Source organism: Mesoplodon densirostris, chromosome 15, assembly GCF_025265405.1.
Source record: "Mesoplodon densirostris isolate mMesDen1 chromosome 15, mMesDen1 primary haplotype, whole genome shotgun sequence".
Classification (NCBI taxonomy): Eukaryota; Metazoa; Chordata; class Mammalia; order Artiodactyla; family Ziphiidae; genus Mesoplodon; species Mesoplodon densirostris.
In genome coordinates, this window is record NC_082675.1 from 27294218 (window position 1) to 27316569 (window position 22352).

The 22352-nt window shown below is 54.4% G+C and overlaps 1 protein-coding gene across 1 annotated transcript; it reads right to left on the bottom strand.

The window, feature by feature from the left end:
* Nucleotides 1-2248: 2248 nt before the first annotated feature.
* On the bottom strand, nt 2249-22041 carry UFD1 (ubiquitin recognition factor in ER associated degradation 1). The gene is made up of 12 exons (XM_060119727.1): nt 21688-22041; nt 19028-19160; nt 18629-18661; nt 15876-15997; nt 13367-13497; nt 11091-11163; nt 8017-8085; nt 7218-7283; nt 6896-6943; nt 6194-6282; nt 5393-5474; nt 2249-2367 (listed from the first exon to the last, which is right to left on the bottom strand). Exons 1-12 carry the CDS (start codon nt 21688-21690, stop codon nt 2293-2295), a joined length of 924 nt encoding a protein of 307 aa, XP_059975710.1. The 5' UTR covers nt 21691-22041; the 3' UTR covers nt 2249-2292.
* Between the last annotated feature and the right edge of the window lie 311 nt (nt 22042-22352).

The window sequence follows — 22352 nt, forward strand, 5'->3', positions numbered from 1 at the left end:
GGTGGGGCCTGGGGGCTGAGGCGGAGCCGAGGTCGGTGTGGGCCGGGCATGCCCCCAGGGTCACCAGACCCGGCTAGCCACGTGGCGGAGGTGACCTCGGCGTCCCCTCGGGCCGGCGGGTTCCCGGCTGCACATTCACGTCCAGTGGCCGTTTCTGACGGAACCACGCGGCTCGGGCAGATTCTTTCCAGCAGCTTTATTTTCATAATCTCAAAGATCGGTTCATTTCGTCAGCACGCACCGGAATCAGCGCCGCCACGCCAGTCCTACGGCTGCATTGGTCCCGCCTGTGTCCCCCTCGAGGACGGGATGACTCCAAGGTAGGAAGCGGGGGCCCACAGGCGCGGGCACAGCGCAGGCTGGCCAGAGGCGCGGAGGCTGTATGGCCTGGGGGACAGCAGGACCTGCGGGTGGGCGTCCCGAGGTCGCGTTAGGGTCGAGGCTGTACTAAGGCAGGGAGACGTTTCTCCATGGGGCGATGCGCACGAGGCAATGACAGCGAAGGGGAGGAGGCTGGTGGGCCCGCAGGACCGCCCTGCGACACCCCTGCAGTGGTTCTCCAACTGCCGCCAGCCTAGCCACCGGCCCTGGGGCCCTTGCAAGGCGGGTGCTGGGCCCCCTAGGAGTGAGTCCGGGTCAAGCCAGACAGCTACAATTTCACTAGGAGTCCTGCCACGCTGGGTCACAGACCAAGCTTGGAGAAGATGCTGCCTGAGGAAGGATGCAGGCCAGGGTACAGGCCCACAAGTGGCACCCCACCGTGTCACCAGAAGACCCACCAACAGGGTCCACCCCTGGCCCAAGCAGGGAGTGCTTTCCTTGTATACACTGTGCATGTGGCTCAGGGAAGACAGAAACCAGGGGCCAGCACACTACGTAACATTCATCATGTAATTGAATGACGTGGTAGCCAATGTGATCCGCAAACAAGGCTGCCCACCCACCAAGGAGGGTGACTACTCTACCTCTGCCAGCAACACAAGACTCCTGAAGTGGAGGGCCAGGTAGGTCACAGAGTGCTCATGCCTTCCAGAACCACTTCCACTGCCATGGGTGTGGGTTTGGGCCACAGGGCCCAGCCCTGGTCATCATGATGACCTTTGATGCTCATTCTCTGAGGACATGTGGGTGAACCCTGGGCTGGCATCCTGCAAGGGATCATCTCCTGAGTGTTGAGGGGAGCCCTGTCCAGAGGTGGACCCCTTGGCCTACAACAGGAACAAGGGGAGCCCCTGCTGGGCCCGACCACCCCCACCCCAGGGGTCAGAGAGCCTCGTTTCTCCCTACGCTCCCCAGAAGCCCCCAGAGGAGCTCTTTCCTAAGGGCAGGGTGGAACGAGGGGCCCCTGCCAGCAGGCCTTCCTCCTGCCCAACTGTCAATCCATGTTGGAACCTAATCAAACACTTAGAAACAATTCAGGTTTTAGTCACTACCTGTTTTTATTTGAAATTCTTGATTCAGAATTGTTTTCAAAGAGAGGAAAATGACTGAATTAACATGTCGAAAGAGCTCATATTATAGAAATTGAAGACCTGAAACTAAATTAATACTAGTAAAAAAAATAAAGACAGGCCAGCAGAACTTTGGAAAATTTAATACATTAAAACTGGGAGTGAGGGGTAGGAAAGGAGAAAGAATGTATCTTTAGCTTTCATTTATTCTAATAGTCACATTTGTGCTTCACCACAAAGTTGTTTTATAGTAGAACAGATTCATTAAGGAGCCAGTTATTTCCAAATGAAATCAAAGTTAGAAATGCTTTCAGGTCAAGTTTTCCTTCTGAGGAATGGTTTCTTGGGGGGAAAAAAATCAATATGTAAAATAAAACCTTCCTCAAATACTTAAATTGCAGCCAGAGTAATGGGATGACCACTATTTATAGAGCACTTATCTGTTTAAACCACTTTTTTCCAGGTCAAAGGCAACAGCTAAGCTATGACCTGGAGAAAGAAAAGATAAATGAAAAAAAGAGAAAGACCACCACAACTTAGAGCAATTCAATCCCTTCACTGGTTTTTAGCAGGAATCGGGGAACTCTGCTCCAGCTGAGGCTGTGGGCATGCCCCGAGGGCTGAAAGCAAGGAGCGTGAGTAAGGGACCTCAGAGACGGCCTCCTCGTTCCCCAAATCACGCACACAAACTGCTGTCCTGTTGTCCACTTGCAGGTGAAACCTGGTAATTCTTAGGTAACTCTAAACAGACCTAAAGTGACAGAGTGTCCCTGTCAGAGCCAGTAACTAAAAGCCAGCATGTTGCAATTATTTTATTTTCCAATCAACCAATGGTCCCAACCTATGGCTTTCTTCCCTTTTTACGCAGCGACTGTCCTTCTCCAGAGAAAGCGACGAATCTGCCTCCAGCTTCATCCTGAGTGTGAAGAGAAAATACCATTTTCAGAAACTCCTTGGAAGTTTAATAAGAAATGCTTTATTCTGTTGACTCATGTACCATCTGCCTATTTTCCTTACTCCCACATTCATAATAAGAAATGTCTTTGAAATAGAAATGCAAGTTATAATCTACTGAAGTGAAAACAAAACCATGGAATCACAACTCTGTCTACCACAGCCTTTTTTCTCAGGTTGAGTATATATGCTTTTGCAAAGGTTATCACATTTTCAATGTAAAAAATACAAAAGACACCCCCTAAAAGAAAAACCACGCCTAAGAACATTTCCAGTCACTGTTCTGTATATGCTTACATAAACTCTTTTCCTACTTAATTCCCCAATGTCAAGGCAGTGCGCTGCTCTCGTTCCCTCTAATTCCATTCCGTGGGCAGGCAGTTCTGCCATCAGCTGTTACTTCCAAGTCTGCAGTGTTCAAGCTGCCCCGGTGGGCAGCTGAATGTCTCTGCACACAACTTTGATTTTCCCTAGAGGTTGAACTCCTCGTTAGAAGGCTGCTCTTATTTTTGAGGCTTTTTAAAATGGTGGCTCAGCAGCTCTCACTCTACCAAACTATCCTCCCACCAGCAGAAAGACGGCTTGTTTTTTCTGAACCCTCGAAAACAGCAGGCATCTTTCCACGAGCTTTGCTGCTAGTCAGGGGAAGCATTGTCTGTGGACGAGGATCCAGAGCTCCCCAGCACGCCCTCCCCCCACACCCGGCCCAGCGCCTAACGCAGCTGGTGTTTCCAGTGGGGCCCATACAAGGTTCACATGGTGGCGACCACGCAAAGGTGAGTTGTGGCTGAGCCAGGCAGCCTTCCCTTCCCTCAGGGCCCTCCGTGTGTCCTGCTATCAACACCGGAGCCTGCTTTTTCTCTTGTGAACACTTCACCCACTTGAGGAAGGTGCATCTTCTGGGACCTTCGGGCTGTCCCACCTGGACGGGCCGCTGCCCCAGGGCTGCACATTGCTGTGGGGATGCCCTGCTTCCCGCGTCTAAGGCTTTCTGACTTCTTATTCCTTCAATTCCGTGGGTATGTCTTCAGTAGCTTCCTGAGAAAGGGTGCGTGAAGAGATCTTCAGGGACTGAGAATACCTACCTCTCCTCTCACATGGCTCACTGACAGGGTGGTTGATGTTAGATTGCTGGGACCACCAGAACAAATCACCACAGGCTGGGGGCCTGGGGAGACATTCACCTCCTCACAGCCTGGAGGCCAGAGATCCAGGTGCCGGCAGCGTGGTCTCTCCTGAGGTCCCTCTCCGGGGCCTGCAGGGGTTGCCTTCTCGCTGTGTCCTCAAGCCTTTCCTCTGTGTCCACATCTCCTCAGAGGGGAACATGGTCCATCTTAGTTCCCTCCTTTTAACACACTTCTGTAGAGGCCTTATCTCCAAATACAATCACATTTTGAGGTGCTGGGGTTAGGGCTTCAACACAGGAGTCTGGGGGACACAATTCAGCTCATATAATTGGGCAAAGAATTCTGAGGACCCTGCTCCACTGTCTTGGCTTGTGTCTGGCTAAGATGGTGCCATTCGTGACCCGTGGTAGAATCTCCACCTCCTGGAGACTTTAGCGTCTTTCCTTTGCCCCAATTTGGAGTTGTTTCCATCCACTGTGCTGGATGCTTGGTGGCCCCTTCTGACCTGCCAACGCGGGCCCCTCCGTTGGAGCAATTATTTCCCTGGTGGTTTCTGCCCCTCTGGTGTCTCTGATCTCCCGTGACTGGGGTGTTGGTACTGGAAACCTGCCTGTGGCCTTCACTCTGGGGTGAGCAGGCTGGGGCCTTGCCTGGGCTCGACTGGCCAGAGAAAGCTCCTCCAGCTGCAGCCAGCCCACCCACTGCCAGTGTGTGGGAGCTGAGTGGGGAGGGGACGCCAAGGGTGGCGGACTGTTACCGCCATGCTGAGGGCTGTCTGGGGACTCTGTGATGCCATCCTTTCTCCTGGGGGTGAGGCCAAGTGCTCTGGGACAGATGCTCAGCCTTCACCCCAGGTCGTGCCCCCTGGCTGCCCCACAGCCAGCTTGGGACGGGACATGGCTCTCCGTGGTCTATCAAGTCAGGTGCCCTTGGCCTCCTGCTCCGGGGCTCCCAGAACTCTGCCTCACTGTCCCCGTCACCTTGTCACCTGTGCCCCAGGACAGGCAGCGTGAGCGTACCTGAAGGCCCACCTCAGTCACATGTCTCTCCCTGGACATCTATTCACGGACACCCCAGCCTCCCCATCCCTGCAACAATCAAGGATGAGGGGGCCCGAGGACACGCCCGAGCCAGCAGCCAGACTGGGGGCAAGCAAAGGCCTGGTGGGGACCACGTCGGCTCCTGAGACTGGAAAGGTGCCAACACGGTGTCAACTTGAGAAACGTTAAAGCCAGGAGGGGCTGTGAGTCTCTGAACCACCCCCCTTGGTCCCTGAGGGACCGAGCATCGAGAAAAGCAACCAGGAGAGCGAGGATTTGAGGTGGGGTGTTCTAGAAGCACCAACAGAGTTACGGCTGCCGGGTGGGGTGGGCGGTCTAATGGCAGGCTGTGCTGGGTCTTTCGAGCAAGTTTCCAGCACCTGGGAGAAGTGCCCACAAGACGGAACCTCCCCTCCCTGCCCCCCAGGCCACAGGAGGCCGTGTCTGGAGTGCAGAGGCACTGAGGTGGCCGTGCGGTGGCCAGGAGCTCTGCCCCTGACCTTCATGCACCCTCAGGCTCACTCCTGGGAAATGCAAACAATCACAGCAACTGCCCCACGAGACTGTCCTGGGGATTAAATATTTCAGTATAGAGCACGTGGCCTGGGGCCCGACACCCGGCAAGGGCTCAGGGAGCTGAAACCTTGCTGGTCACTGCAGCAAGGGGACACCAGAGCCCGCACAGCCTCAACAGTTGGACCACTGGGGAAAGGAGGGGCCCCAGAACGGAGAAAATGAAACACCCTCATTCAGAATGGAAAGACTCTCCTCAGTCACCAGTAGCCAATGAAACTTGTCATGACCCATGAAACATACTCACCTCTTCAACCTTTTTCACCAGTGGACGTGAATTTCTGATGAACGTGATCTTACCAAGTTTAAATTCATAGTTGGGAATTCCTCTATAAAGAAGACAGAGCAGAAGAAATGTTAGTGTCAGAAGGCACTAAAATCCATTTGTGACCATCTGGTCCGTGGCTGTACCCACCCCCCAGCCTCAGGCCAGCCCATGGGTGCCCCCTAGCACCCCCCAGGAGGGAACAGAAGGCAGCTGGGGCAGGGTCTGCAGACTCAGGGCCTCACCGTCTGTGTCCTCCAGCCTCACAGGCCCCCCTGCAAGGGCTACACATGCACTGAACTCACTTCACTCCCTAAGAGGCTGAGTGCAAACCCGTTTCTGGCATTCTCTGTGTGCTCTCACATGGTCAACAGGGGACAGATCTGATCCCTGCCACAATCATGCAGGCCACCAGAGGAGGGACTCTGCTGAGAGTCCCTGGACCAAACAATACAAACACAACTAAGTGAGGCAGCTCCTGCCTCCTCCTGAGGGAAGTGGATCAGTTATTTGAAGTCACAAAGGAGGAAAATGGGCATATTACTAAGTCGGAACCAGAAAGGTCAGAAGTAGGAGAGAGATCCAATCAGGGGCCGGTGGGGCTGGACTGAGGATCTTGGGGAGAAGCCTGGCGATGATGGGGGGGGGCACCGACGCGCTTCTGCCACGCTGTGTTCCAGCCCACCGAGGAGGGCAGCGGGGCACCCACGCCCCCACAGAGCTGAGTGAGGCTGCCCCAGTGTGGGGTCTGGGTCAGGTGGAGCAGAGCCAGGGCAGACCCACCTCTTGATGTCTCCGGGCTTGATTGGGGAGGGGCTGGGCTCTACACCCTTCTTCTTCCCGTCCAGTCTATTCCCGGAACCGGAGAAGGCCTAGACAAGCAGGCAGGTGGGCCGTGAGCTGAGCCCCAAGGGTAGGAGAGAACCACCTCGGTACTGCAGTGCCCACGCCCTCTGGGGGCTGCTGGGAGCTGAGGGGAGCTTCCTGGCCCAAGGATGGTACCTCCACCTGCCTCAACCCCTGGGCGCCAGCTGCCAAGGAAGGGGTGACAGGTCCAGCTGGGCCCACGGCTCAGCTCTGCAGACCTGCCTCCCAGCAGTAGGCTGAGCCACGCCCACCGGCCCCTCCCCATTTCCAGGGAGGACAGCAGTGCCTGAGCGTCAACATGCAACTGACTTTCCAACAGTGCAGGACACGGTTTAGAGAGAAAGCAAGAGTGATCACATCTGGTGAATCTACGTGAAGAGTATACGTGTCTGTTGTACTAGTTCAGCTTTCCAGTAGGCTATAAATTTTTAAAAAGAAGTTGGGGCTGCCTGGCAGTTGTTGGGAGGATCCAGGAGAAAGTGGATGGAAAAGGGTTTGGAAACTCAGAAGGCGCCGGGTACACGCGTACGGGGTCCCCCAGGCCTGCTCCCAGCTGAGGTTCCCAGGGTGTCACAGACAACGTGGCAGGAGGACAGACAGTCGCATGGCGGCACTCACGCGGAAGCCCAGCTCCCCGGCATAGCTGCTGTGGTCAGCTTCGCCTTCCTGGAAGGGACAGAAAAACGGGGATGAGCTTCTCAGTGGGGCCCCCAGCTCTTCCCTTGGGCTCCCTCACTGCTCCTGCTGTGCCTGCACCCCAACAGCTGGTACACACTGGGCCCCGGGAGCAGAGCTGGGAGGGAAGCAGAACGTGGCTGCCTCGGTACCAGTGGAGGCCAAACACCGCCGGGCGGCCAGGACACTGGGATGCGCTCCAAAGACCAATACCGGCGGTGGGGAGCTGTGCAGAGCTCGGGAGGGACACTGAGAAGCGACTTACGGCTGCCTCCTCATGCTGGGCTTGTCTCTCCGGCTCCTTGTAGCCCAGTGGAGCATCGAAGTCCACCTGTGTCCCCAAGAAGAAAGCATGATGAGACAGGGCCACACTCAGCCTCCGTGGCTTTACTGTTCTAAGTTGGGACAACTGTGGGTCCACGTGCAGTTGTCGGAGCCGATACAGAAGGGGCCTTGTACAGTCCGCCCATTTCCCCAGTGGTCACGTTTTACAAAATCACAGCAGAACAACGACAAAGACAACCCAACCCTCGTCCAGACATCCCCAGTTTACATGCACACGCGGGTTTGTGTTTTGTTCTCACAATTTGATCATCACTGCAGGTCGGTGCACCCCCTCCCCCCAACCCCCGGGTCAAGATCCTGAGCAGTTTCAATTACCACAGGGACCCCTCCTGCTGCCCTTTCATAACCACACCCTCTGCCTCCAGGCAACTTCACTGCCCTGGACCGCGGCAACCACTCCTCTAAACAGACCCAGACAGAACGGAACCCTTCTGCTGGGCATCCTTCCCTGAAGACACAGCACGCTGGGCTGTCATGCCCACTACTCGGAGCTGAGCAACCTTCCTCAGCCTCCAAGAAGACCCAGCCCCTCGCAGGGCTGAGATGCTGGTGGATCTAGCCATCTCAGAACCAGCAGCAACCCTGCCACCAATCACAAGGTCAGCGGCCTCCTCACAATGTTCCGTCACCATCTTCCTCCCCGTTCCCCCAAAGAATCCCAGGGGTTGCATGACACCCGCCCAGGGCCCCCAGCCGCCCTTCTTCCCGCGGCCACTCACGTTCATGTCACACTCGATGATGGACACAGCCCTGTCAGGCTTGGTCTCCATCACCCGCAGCTCATAGATCTGGGGAGAGAGAAAACAGTCGGTTTTGTGGCAGCACTGGGCCCATCCATCACCACGTGTCGCTGCAGTCCCCTACCCGGCTCCTGCACACACACGTCATTCACCTCCATGACACCCTCCCCAGCCACACCTCCTGCTGTGGAAAAGCGCCTGTGGGTGGCTGCCTTGATGCCTGTCACTTAGCTGACCACCTCTCATAAGCGATTCAAATCAGACAAGGCAGTTATGCAGCAAATTGCAAAAGATTCAGTGTTTACCCCAGCAAAGTTCACTTCTAAGAATTAACCCTAAGTAAATAACTAGCTAAATACTGAAAGTGCTCTAAGAACACCTGCTCCAGCACTGCTCATGGCAGCGTAGGCCGAAGATGCCCATCACTAGAATGGTTACATGAGTGGGGTGTATTCACGTGGGATCCTAGGCAGCCAGCATCCAGGAAAAGATGCTGAAGACCAGTTATGCTGCTGTGTGTCGAGGATGATCTCATGCGTGTAAAACACGCACAAAGTCAAAAGGATAGGAACTAAAGGTGGCAGAATGGACTTTTTCCTGCATTGCTTTAGGTTCTTTCTCTCTACCTAGAGTATGTCTTGCTTTTATAATGAATGGTCGGGACAGTCCCACCATTGAAAAAACTGAACATAGGGAGAGGGTCCCCCAAGTACAGTGAGAAGGCTTGATGTCCCCCATCTGGCTTTACGTTTACTCACTAATGACTAATAGAAATGAATGGGTGTCGCTGTGTGGATGCCCCACCACCTCTCCACACAACACGGGCTGCCTCCAGTGGTTCTGCTGCCACGGACAAGGCGGCATGAACATCTGTGTCCGTGGCTCCTGGGCATGTGGTCACCTTTACCAGTCAGCGTGTTTTCAAACTGCAGGTTGCAACTAACTAGTGAGTCATAAAACCAACTACGCTGCAACCAGAACTAGAAAAGAAAAATACTAGAACACAGTACAGTAGAAATACTAGACTATGTTGCATGTAGTTAAGGCTAAGGACTTTTGTGATATTTATGGTATACTAGTTGTCACGCTGTATCTAAAACAGTAATCTTAAACTTTTACACATTCAACATGTATTTTTACTGATTTACCTTTATCGAAGTGTAGAGAATACCTGAATTCTAAATAACCCTCGAGACTTATTCTTTTCCAGTGTTTCAGGTGCCATCTTTTAAACTGCATCTATTAAATCCATTTATGGATTTAAATGGCAATGTTTACCACAATTTACCTCACATTTGCTGGTTTATTGGTTCTTCCCACACCTTACTCTTTTCTTCTAGGCTAATGCTTATTCCTAAAGCACATGCTTGTTAAGTTTCACTGGTAAATAAATTCTCTCAGATTTTATCTGAATACATTTTGATTTTACCCTGTTCTTTAAAGAAGGTTTGACGACAGTTACTTTCTCGCAGCCTCTGGAGCTCCTCTGCCGCAGGGGGAGGCAACATTTGCTGTTGACAGGCCTGCCGTGTGCTGTTCTTCTCTAAGTGCTGGATCTTCTCTGCTCATCTCTCCACATCTGGTGCTCGGCACCTGTAACTACCCGGCCTGGTGGACACTAAACTCCCTGTAAGCGTGGGCTGTAGGCCAATTCTAGAACAACTCCACTCATCTCCTCACAGTAGTTCCACCCTCCGTTCTCTTCCACTGGGGTTTTCACTGAGCACGTTTGGTTTTCTCAGGATCTCTCAAACCTCAGCTGCTCCCGTTGCTGCCGTGCTTCTCTGTGCAAACACCTAAGTCACTCCTGCAGATTCAACTTCCCCTTCGCTAATTCTTTGTTGGCTGTTGTTTAACCCTCTGACTGCTTTTCAAATAATCCTGGATATTTGGGATAGACTTTTGCTGCCTGCTAAATTTTATGATTCCATTAAAAAATTCTTTTTGAACATTTTTTACAGTTATTTTATCTTTGCACCTGAAGCTCCCAATTGTGATTTCTTAAAGGCCTAAATCTGCTTTTGCTGTCTTTGCTTTGGGTGTTTGGTGGTCTTATAAGGAGTTCCTGTTTGCTGGTTCTATCTATAGCAACCCTGAGGGCTCATCGAAACTGGGGGTGCTGTTTTCAGAGAGCCTGGGATGAGGACAGCACCCACCTCTGCATCTATTTGGCCCCTTTAAGGGCCCCAGTTTCATGTGGATGCCTTGATCCAGACCTTCCACCATGCACTGATGTGGTCATTTGCCCTCGGCACACACCTGCTGAGTCTTCTCAGAAGGGTCCTTCAGAGCGTCTAGTCTTCCGTACTTCCAAAAGCAGAAGCCCAGACGTGCATTTCAATTCTATGTACACCGGAGTAACTCACCTTCCCTTTCAGTGCAAAAAGGTCAACGATATCTTTCATCATCAATTTTTGTTTCAGCATTTTTTACTGCCTTAATATTTTAAGAACAATGACATTAAGGCTACCTGTAATTAATCAAGAAAGCTTGGGATTCCCTGGTGGCACAGAAATGAAGAATCTGCCTGTCAATGCAGGGGACACGGGTTTGAGCCCCGGTCCAGGAAGATCCCACATGCCGCGGAGCAACTAAGCCCGTGCTCCGCAACAAGAGAAGCCACCACAATGAGCAGCAAGCACACCGCAACAGAGTAGCCCCTGCTCGCCGCAACTAGAGAAAGCCCGCCCGCAGCAATGAAGACCCAAAGCAGCCAAAAAAAAAAAAAAAAAAAAAGAAAAGAAAAGCTTAACGTATTCAGCTAAGTTAGACAATACCTAAAACATCCCCACGAAGGTAAAGGGAACAAGATTATTTCTTAGTTTATGAAAAAATATAAAAGTGTGTTTCAAAATCCACAAAATTGAACAGTAGGATTCTTAGTATCGGATACTTCAAACAGAAGGACACTGTCAGAGAACACGATGGATCCCTACATGACACCGGGGAGTAACTGGCGTCTGATCCTGTGTGTGAGAGAGCGAGCGAGAGAGCGTATAGGCTCCTGTTCACAGCTGTGAGGGCCCCGGCATCCGAAAGGCTGAGATACTCACCTTCTCGTTGTAGTTGATGGCAATCACATCCCCGGTGGTCAGACACGCAAAGTTTCTCAATGCGTTTTCTAACCTGCAGACACACACTGTCAAGGCAACATAGCAAGATGGAGCCCTCAAATCTGAAACAAGTTTCCACAAGGCATTTAGAGGATTGGGTCACACCGTGTAACGGACAGACATGTGCCCAGCTGGGGCTCAAAGACACGTGGCCATTACTCAGCAACGAGAAGGAAGCAGCTCTAACACACAGTAATGGGGTGAACCTCACTCTGGGGAAGAACCAGCCACAGAGCGGTGAGACCCCCGCCAAACACCAAGAAAGTCAGATCTCTGAGGTGGGAGGCAGCCAAGGCTGCTGGGGCTGGGGGTTGGCTGAGGATGGGCATAAAGGGGCACAAAGGCCCTTCTGGGAGGACGGCCAAGCTCTGAATACACAAGGGATGCATCTGTCAAACTCGCTCAAGTGTAAATTTTACTGCATGTAAATTACACCTCAACAAGTTGATTTTAAAAATCCTATGGGAGCACAGGGGGAAAAAAAATTGAAAAACATAGATAAGTCCCCTCAAAAGTCCCCCAAAAGCAAAGATGTTTTCATTTACACTTTTGTTGCTTCTATCTTTTGGGTGATAACCCATATTTAGTGGTATGTTTCAAATAAAAATATTTAATAATAGGGCTTCCCTGGTGGCGCAGTGGTTGGGAGTCCGTCTGCCGATGCAGGGGACACGGGTTCGTGCCCCGGTCTGGGAGGATCCCACGTGCCATGGAGTGGCTGGGCCCGTGAGCCATGGCCGCTGGGCCTGCACGTCCGGAGCCTGTGCTCCGCAACGGGAGAGGCCACAGCGGTGAGAGGCCCACATACAGCAAAAAAAAAAAAAAAAAAAAAAAAAATTAATAATAAAAATTTAAAAGGGAAAAGTAGCCTGTAAGCCCTTTTCATAATAGTAAATAATAGTAAGTTCTTAAAAACTGAGTAACCCAAATGCCCAGACGAGGAAATAATGCCCAATCAAATGGAATATTTTAATCACGTCATCCTCGTCAATTTACAGAATTGTTTTAAATACAAAGGTCAAACACAAAATGTGGCTCCAGATGTGCCACTGAGACGCAGCACACCTGGGTGAGAGGCTGAGGGCAGAGAAGCCCATGTCTACATTCACTTCTGTCAAACGGCCTCCCGGGCCGCTGGCAGCTTCGTGAAGAGTCTGGGGTACACTCCCTCTCTGCCCCCCTGTGCACAATGCCAGCTGTAGGGGTGCCCTTCCCTCGACTCCTCCTGGTGACCCTGAGCTGCTGGACGCAGCCCCCAGGGCCCGAGGGCAGAGCCGGCTCTGCACTGCCTGGACTCAGACCCTGAGCAGAGCCTGGCGCACCGCGGCCCATGGAAGGGGCACCCTTTCTCTGTGGTCACGAGTAACTGTGCCAAGAGACACTGTCTCTGAAAGCAACCTGGTATGTGTGTGCTGCAGCACAAGCAAAAGGACTCCATACCAGAGAACATACAAGGGGCTGCAGTGCAGATGCTGGCAGGCCCCAGTTACGGGCATGGGCACTGTCCACACCTGCTGTAAGCAGAGCGCCCAGTACCCTGTATGCCCAACACAGGGGGCTCGACATGCCCGTCCACAGACACGGCCAGTGGAGGCCTCCACACAGCCCAGTGGCATCTGGGACATGGCCAGCAGCAGCAGCATGCTCCTGGCTCTGGCTGGGGACAGGGTGCAGGTGGGGAGGGTGGAAGTAGCTTTTTCTTTTTTTTTAAACAATCTGTGTTGTTCAACTGAGTTTTTTACAAGCATGCCTTTTTAACAATAAATAGGTGGTGGAGTGACCACACACACGGCTAGCTTACGTTCACAGAACACGCAAAAAATCACTAAGACCTGATGCCTTTGCTTTCCTCTGCTGAGAGACAGAAAACGTACTAAGACAGGGCTCCCCATGCCTGAGCACAGGGGAGCTGAGAGGCAGATGAGTTGCCCTCTGACGAGAACACACTGGGCTTTTTGCCAGCATCATCGGCCACCCAGAGGAAGGGCTCCACCTGCCCTCTGGGAAGCGTCCAGAGAGCGCCCAGCACGCTCGTGAGGCACGAGCCATGTAGACAGGCTGGCCCCACGCCATTGTTCTCATGTCACAATGTCAATCACGACAAGTGTGTGGTCCCCAAAGCAGGCACAGACCCAACCAAGGGCTCACTGTCACCCGCCACCAGCTGGCACAGCCCTCCCCGGCTCAGAGGAACACGTTCCACTTCAGAAGGATACACGGCCTTGGGGTTGGTGATGTCCAGGAAGTCGGGGCTCTGGGGCTGGAACTTGGAGTACGTGGCTACCTGTAGGTTGACACTCTCTACCTGAACCAGGCCCCCCTCCTCCAGCAGCAGGTTCTGCATCATCTGGAGGGGGAAGAAGACAGGAGGCAGTAGGGGTGCGGCCGGGGCCACCACAGTGGGAGCACCTGAAGAAACCACTTGCTGGAAGGGTGGCAGGTGCGTGCTCATCCGCCAGCTTTAGGCCTCCCAGGGCCGGAGCGTTTCCACACGGACACCTCCCCAACCCTGGCGCCCACAACTTCACCTGACTCCCAAGGCCCCAGGGCCAGCTGGGCTACACTGGAGGCGGGAGGATGACAGCCCCAGGCAGGCTGGCCTTGCCAGGGACGGCCCACAGCCTAGGCCTTGGGTGTCTGCTCCAGCCTAGGCGTTGGGCGTCTGTGGAGCCACCCTACCAGGTAGAGGCCGGATGAGAAATGAGACAGAGAGACAAACATGGGCCCAAGGTCCTGGGGTGCAGGGAGCCAGGACCTAGCAAGGACCTGAAGCTTGGGATCCGAGAAATGAGCACCCCTGTGCATCCTGGAATGGTTTTTTGCTTTTCTTATTTCAAACCTTCTTAAAGAAAGCTTCAAACGTATACAGCTAGCAAGGGCCACGTGGGGAGCTCCATGCACCCACCCAGGTTCCATGGCCTTCAGGTCATAGCTGACCTCGTCCGTCCACCAGCGCCTGCTCCCTGCCCATCCACCAGGGCTGCCTGGAGCTCAGGGTGGGATGGAGCCTGCCACTCATCCGACAGAAAGAAAGCACCTGCTCACACACTCACTGGGGTCGGGAGACCCTCGAGCCGGCTCTGCAACAGCAGCTGGGAAACCCCAGGCACCACCTGCTCCTGGCAAGAGCTGCAAGGCCAGCCCAGGAAGAGGACGGCAGGTAGCTCCATGCTACCTACAGAGGCTTCCCCGGGGATGGGATGTTTTCAGGCAAAAGGATTCAATTAGCTTTCTGGCCCAAAGTGGTCTGAGAGCCTGGACACAGGTCCAGCCAAACTCCAAGTCTGCAGGTTGGAGGAAAAGCCTTATAGGAACAGTGTCCCCCAATGTCCCCCCTTCTCTTTCACTAAGGATGGGCCACAGAGGGGCCTGGGGAAGCTTTCACTGCCCAACACTTCAGCCACCCATGGCGCTCCACAGATAGTGGGACAAGGCCTGGTGCCTGTGACGCGAGGTGTGGGCACGTAAGCAGGGAACCGGGTCGGGTCTGGGCTTTGAGGAGTGACTAAGAGTTCCCCTGTGGTCAAGGAAGCAGCACAGGACACCAGCTGGGCTTAGCACTCAGGAAGGACCCAGGCTTAGGTGGGGGAATGGCCCAGGGGAAATGGGCAAGGTCACACTGCAGGAGAGGAGAAACCTTCAAACTTCTATTCATATTTAATCTCAAAATATGAGTTAAGGCCACTCCTTTAGAAGGTCAGCCATTGCTGTAGCGGGGACCCTTGGCTGTGCAGGAGAGGTGGGACGCTCTTCAGAGCATCTCCCTAGTGGCAGGGAGGCTTTGGGGTGTGTTCCCAACTCCGCCCGCAGACTGAGGGGTCTCTGAGCACCCCGACATAAATGAGTATGAAGAGAAGGACACAAAGTCCCCTCTGTGGGTTTCCCAATGCTGAGCGTGCCAGAGCTGGGAGAGTGGGGGCTGGGCTGAGGGGGGAGGGAAGGAGAGAGCCAAGCCAGCCTTTGCCTGGAGACCCTCCTCTCTACACGGTCTAGATCACTGGGTTTCCGCATAAGACCTTATAAAGACAAGGGCCCTCAGGCACCTTCGAAGCACCTACAACACTGACTGCGGCCAGCTGTCACAGAAGACAGTGCTTAAGGTCAAAGGGACACGCCCAGGCCCAGGATGGAGCAGGGCAGCCGTGGGGCCCTCACACTGGGGGTGGTGGGGCCCGGCCCCCCCCAGCCCCACCCCCGCGGACTTCTGGCTGCTGCGGGCCCCACCCTACAGTGCAGGCGCGCCTGCCTCTGGACGTGGATGGCATCGGACCAACCTAAGGGCAGAGAGCCTTCACTCCCATGGCAATGAGGCTGAGTGCTTTAGACAGACTCAGGTACAGACAAAGTGTGTACACACACACACACACACACACACACACACACGGGCAGACAAACTACTAAAGGGCACACACACACACCTGGGCAGACAAACTACTAAAGGGGTGAGAAAACTTATAAAAATCTAAAACTCTGTACTCAGACCACATGAAAAATACTCCTGCTCCATGGTCTTAAAAAAAGCCTGACAGAAAATGGCAGTTAAAAACAGCATGGCTGTGGGTTCCAGGCCACCAGGTGAGCAGCCATCCCCAGCTCCAGGCGCACCCTGTGTCCACAGCGGCACGTGATGTTTGCAGCGAGGCGCGTCGCTCTGCTGCGGGGGTAGGACTGTGCACAGGCGGAGGGTGTCCCTGCCACCCCACATGGCAGCCAGGGGCCACTCACCCAGTGCGGGAGGTAGCAGATGCCCTCGTCAGCCACAAACTCCAGCACGCCACAGTGCGTCATGCGGTCCGAGTTCTTGTTGGTCAGTTTGAACAGCATGGGGTAGGTGATGTTAAGTCGGCCTGAAAAGAAGAGCGATGCATGAGGCTCGGCTTCTTCCAGGGAGGGAAACCCTGTCCCCAGACCCTCCCCAGGGAAGTGCCTCCCTCCCCCAGCAGGCACTGGGACCTACGTGGTACTGAGTCCCTGGGTGTCTAACCGCCCAGCAGACCCCGCACTCCTGCCAGACCTCAGGAACGTTCACTGAGTCAGGAACGCAGCACCAGCTTATATTTTTGAATGTCGGAAATCCCACTTTTAAAATGTGACGTGTTCTTGCATTTATTCACGAACAGTTTAAGTGCCAACCAGGTGCTGGGCAAAATCCCTCCTTCAGAGGTTTCCAGTTAGAAGACCAGAGCGTGCCCAGATGCTCGTGCCGGGGAAGGGTGGGGCCGGAGGCAGGGCAGCCAGGATGGATGCTGGTGGATGTCCTCCAGGGGAGGAAGTCCAGGCAAAGGAAGCAGCCCAAGCAAAGGCATAGAGGGAGGGGAGCCAGGCTGGTTCGGGAACTGCTGGCAACCAGGCGAGACTGGGCACAGGGACCGGGTGTGCGAGCAGTCGTGGGGGAGCAGGCAGGGCAGAACCGGTCAGCAGTGTGGGCTTGCAGCAGGGAGCCAGTGTGTCCCGTCCCGCCAGGGGTCCTGAGGTAGGGGCCACATGTGGGGCTGGAGGCCTGCTGACTCAGGAGTGCAGGGGGCGCAGAAAGGAAGGGCTGGCGCTGCAAGGCAGGAGGACCCAGGAGAGTCAGTAACCGGGGAGTGGTCCGGGACAGATCGACAGGACCGTGTTGCCTTGTGCCAGGCCCTTGCTCAGCCTTCACGGGACAGTGAGGTGGGTACTGTCCTCGCCCCTTTATCTATGGAGGACTAAGACACACAGGTCTGGAAACGTGCCCCAGGGTCACACAGCCCAGGAATGGCCATGCTGGGGGTCAACCTAGGCCGCTGGCCCAGGTCTGGGGCTTGACCACTGAGACCAACTTTAGCCTATAGATTTAGGCAAACGTGGCAACAGAAGTTGACTCAGTGGCAGGAGGTACGGTAGACTCCATTTGGGATCTCCTGAAAAATTTGGAGAAGCAAATTGGATAATGAGTCTGGGTGGGAGGCTGTCCCCCCATCACCAAGGGCGACTGGGATACTGGCAGTGGTGGCCAAGGGCCTGGACGCCAGGCCCTCCATCACCAGTGCACCTCCCGGCTGTGGAGCCGTGGAGTGGACTGAGGTGGGTCAGGGTGAATGATCAGGCTCCAACCACGGGTCCGAGATTCTTGCCATTGGAAGAGACCCCCATGTTCCTCAGTCCAGTAGTTTTCAAACTGCATTTTTTTGATTTAGAGAAGTGCCTTGGGGAGTCCGAGCCTTCCGCACACCCTCACCTCCTCCGCCCTGAGCAGCGACCCTTTTTACAAACCAGGACTCCCCGTGAGATCTCATCTGGACAGCTCCTTCCATGATTTATGGGGTCTGCACAGCACCGAACTAAGCCCCACTGTGCCAATCCCCCAGTCTCCTCTCATACCCACATGCCAACACACCTGGTCTTAGTCCTGGGTCAGCTCCACCCATGAGGCAGACTCTCAGGGCCCTGCTCCCCACTCTGGGACGACAGGGGCCTGCCTGAGGGCCGTGCCCCCTACTCTACCCACCCTCTGGCAGAGCTAAAGGCCTCCCTCTGCGGGTGCAGCCACTGCTGCCGTCAGTTAGGCCCTGCTGGCTAAGGGCCACCTCCTGCCCCTGCCTGGTGCCACAGGGCCCTGGCTGTTTACACACACAACACAAGTACCATCCAGGAGGCACTCCTGCCGCAGAGCAGTCCCCAGAGATGGCGTCATGCCCCCATTTAAAGGTGAGGACACCAAGGTTCAGAAAGGCCCAGTCACTAGCCTGGAGTTAGGCTGGGCAAGGTGCAGAGCCCAAGCTGGAGCCACACCAGAGCTGGCGCCCGGCCCTTACCGAGCTGCCCAATGTGCACCCGACACAGAGCATGGACCCTCCCGGCCCAGAGGCCACCACATCTCCTGCCTCAGAACCCACACCAAAAAGACCCCCAAGTCTCAAAAGGCAATGACTGTGCCCATGGTCAGGGCATCCTAGTCCGGGTGGAGTGCAGCCAGGGGTGTGAGGTCTCCGAGCTGCTCCCGTGGGAGTGGGGAGTCAGGGAAAGGGGGAAAAGTGTGGCCAATCTCCCAACCCTGGGCCTTTCTTGCTCCTGGTAAGAGGCGAGACGGGGCAAGGGGAGCAGCTCCCGGGGCAGAGGGGTTAGAACTGCAGCTGGAGCTGAGGCAAGAGGCTTGGGGAGATGAAAGACCTGTGTGCGGCGTCTTCTTGGGGGCCGTCACCATCCTTTAGGGGAAAATTCAGTGCGTCCAGCCAAGGACATCGGCTGCCCCAGCAGCGTGAAGAGCACCAGTGCTCACACCTTCCTTTAGTCCTAATAGGACCCAGGGTGGGGTGGGGGTGCCAGAGGAGTGGACCCAGAGCCGAGCACCCACTGGCCCTCGCCTCCCAGCCCAGCGAGCACCCTCCGGAGACAATTCCCAACCAGCCTTGCTGAAAGACGCCTCTGCCTGGGCGGCGAGGGGTCTGTGCCTGGTCCCAGCACCCACGTTCACATCACCTCCGTTCTCAAGTCAGATAGAAAGTACTTACTGAGTTGGTCGAGGGCTGAGGGTGGCATAATTACTGTGGAAAGAACATTTAGGAGATATTAAGAAAAGAAAATTTAAAACAACAGAACAAAAGTCAAATTGCACTTTCTGTTATAGCTTAATGAAAGTATTAAACGATACCTGTGGGGCAGCCGGAATTTCATGATTGTTCACAACAAGTTTTACTAGCTATAATTTATTTGGTGAAAACAAATGGCTATCAGCCATAAATCTAATTATAATTAGGACCCCTCCCCGCACCCCTTAGCCAGGACACCTTGACGACATCTTGACGGTAACTAGCCTCCGTCACACATGCAGAATGAGAGCTGCCAAGGACTATGAGCACTGCAGGCCTAGGGCAGGAAAGGTTACGATTCAAAATAAAAACAGCACATACTCTTCCCTCCTTTCTCCACATCTGACCTGTCATTAGGCCCCGCGAGCATGGACACGGAGAAGCAGCGGTACTGCGTGGAGAAGCGGTTCTGGAAGACCCGGGGAATCGGGTGGTCGAACATGTTGAAGGAGAACTGGAAGGAGGGAAGAGATGCTGCAGTTAACACAGAACGAAGGCACGTTTCTTCTGTCAACAGCTAGAGTGGGTCAGGGTGTCAACGCTCAAGAGCAAGACACACCTGCACCCAGTGAGCACCTCCTGGGAGCAGGACACACCTCACAGCAGCTTCTGCCGGCTGGTGCGTCCAGTCTGTCCCGGCAACCTGGTCCCCACCATTTTCAGACGGTGCATCTTACTAAAGTATAAAACTGCCCCCAGCAAGCCTGTCCTTCACCTCTTTCACCCCCGCACCCCATCCCCCAGGCCTCCCGTCCCCCAGGTCTCCTACGACGGCCGCGACCCTGCCGGGCTACTCCCTTGGCCTGGACCACTTTTCCTCTCCTCATCCCGTTTAGGAGTGACACTATTTGCCAGGTTCTGGTCTCCAAGCACCAGGTAAACATCACTAACAAAAGAGCTACAACCTCTACCCTGGCAGAGATAACATTCAAGACAAGGGAAACAAAAACAGAAAACCATCTGTGTGTCAGTATTCTGAGCACAAGAGAGGGTGAAGGACCAAGAGCTCCTGGGAACGCTGTTTTAAGTGGGTGGTCAGGAAGCATTTCTCTGCAGAGACCTGAAGCCAGGAGAGGGAGCAGGCAGAAAACAGGGAAAACTGATAAGAGTGGGCGCCCAGGTCTGTACCCCTCCCCCTTCCCCTGGCTTCCAGGACCACTCTTTCCTTGCTCTGGGAACCTTCCCTGCTCTGCCCAGGGCCAGGGCTAGCACCCCTCCAAAGTGCTCTCACGTGGCGCCACACCACGGCACTCCCTCTATGCCTTTCATAAGTAAAGCCTAGACATGGTGCCATCACAAAGGTAAGATCCCAGCTCTTACACTGTAGGTTATGATGAGGTTCAGAACACATGCTGCCAGCAATCTAGGGTCTTCCCAAAGTACTGCAATTAGTGTGACGTGTCAAAAAGAAAGGATATAAAATGGTACAATAGGGTATATACCCAAAAGAATTGGAAGCAGGGTCTTGAAGGTATATTTGTACACCCAGGTTCACAGCAGCGCTCTTCACAATAGCCAAGAGTTGGAAACTACCCAAATGCCCATTAACAGATGAGTGAATAAAGAAAATGTCCATCCATACAATGGAATATTGTTCAGCCCTAAAAAGGAAGGAAATTCCAACACATGCTACAACGGTGATGAACTCAGTGAAATAACTCAGGACATAATGCTCAGTGAAATAAGACGGACACAGAAGAACAAACACTGTAGGATTCCATTTATATGAGGTACTTAGAGTAACTAGTCAAGTTCAGAGACAAAAAGAATGGCGCTTGCCAGGGGCTGGGGGGAGGGGGAATTGTTTAATGGGAAGAGAGTTTCAGTTTTTCAAGACCAAAAAGTTCTGGACATCCATTACACAACAACGTGAATATACTTAACACCACTAAACTGTACACTTATAAATGGTTAAAATGGTAAATTTATGGTACATGTTTTTTTAACAAGCTAAAAAACTTTTAAACAGGCGAGTATTTCCTGACTTGATTCTAACTGTACACTAAGTAGAGGAAAAGTCAGGTACTGATGAGACAGTTTAGTAGCAATTCCAAAATCAGCAAGCTGAGCCAGCTGTCTTCCACAGATGCAGATGCAGCTCCTGCTTAAACTCTCCAATGGTTCTCCACTCCCTGGAGCGCCAGCAAAGTAGTTTTCACACCCGTGCCTCTGCTTTTAACCAGAATTCTGTTCAACAAAATCTTGGCCAGAAGCAGCGTTCTGGACGAAAGAAGGGAGAGGAGCGGGGGCCTCCTCACTACATTCCCCCCATCTAAGCCCTGTCTTCTCTTTGCAACACGAAAGACGGAAATGGACACAAAGTACTGAACACCGGGTGCCACTCTGCCCAGCATCCACCCACAGACCTGACCTCCCGCCCCGGTCCCACTTCCCTCTACAGCCCCGGCGCCAGCACACTGCCCGGCGCACGGCTGGTGTTCAGCTGTTAGGTGGCTAAACCTAAGGAGAGAGAAGGGACCCGACACTGACACACTAAAGATAAACTCTCATGCAATAAACCCGTGACACCGGCAGCGCCCGGCGCGGTGCTGACACAGCTCTGCAGGCATACCCGGCTTCAAGTCCCCACTGCCCGCGTTCGTGGCCTACACTACGCGCCTCCCTAAACCTCGTGGTTCTCGCGCCGACGCGGCGGCCACCACTCTCCCTTCAGGGGCGCCGCCAGGGCCCAAAGGATGAAGGGTCTCGGGGCCGCGGTGCCTAGAGCAGCGGGGCGGGGCCGCAGGCCGGCAGGACCGAGCTCGCGGGGCTGGCTCATGAGCTCTCCCCTCCCCCCTACAGCCCCCAGCCGATCCGGGGCTTGTTCGCGGGAAGCCGTCTCGGGTCTACACACGCAAGACAGCGTTCAGTCCCGAGCGGCGGCGGGCTCAGGCCGGTGACTCGGCACCTCCGCGGCCGCCACGTCCGCCCTCCCGGCCCCGACCCCGACCCCGGCCCACCCTGCCCGCCCGGCCGCTCACCATGGTGGACGCCTCCGCCTCGCAGGTGCACTTCGTCAGGGAACGTTACGGTGGGAGCCGCCACCGCCCCCTCACAGCAGACACCGCCACCGCCACAGCCGCCGCCTCGCGCGGACGCCCGGGGCTCACCGGAAGTCTGGACCTGCACTTCCGGGGGGGCGCGAGCGCAGCCAATGCGAAAGAAAGCCAGGCAAAAGCGCGAGGGTCCAAAATTCCCGGAGAGTGAGCGCTCAGATACCCCTTCCTAACGTGTGCACTCTAGAGCACCTTACGTGATTATTTTAAATTACAGTTTGATAGCGGCCCCCTCCTGACGAATTTGGTGCGGCCCACTCCCCTTACTGCCTACACTACCCAGAAGGCACGCAGACCTTCCGGCCTCTGCTGCGGCCATCGAGGACTCGGGCGGAAGTAAGCCACACTTCCGCCCTCGAACTAGGCCGAGAGCCCATTGAAATCCTAAACTGACGCCCTCGTCTGACGTATACATGAATTTAATTTGTGGCGAGAAGGTTTCTTTTCCTTACAGGTCCGAGTTGGGGGGAGTATTCTTCTCTTCCCAAAGTAAAGATGTCCGCCGAGCGTAGGTTGTCTGAGTAAACGGAGTCAGAGTTGAAGTGCGCAACCGCGAGTGCGTCCGGCCCGTGGATGACGCTTCTTTGGGG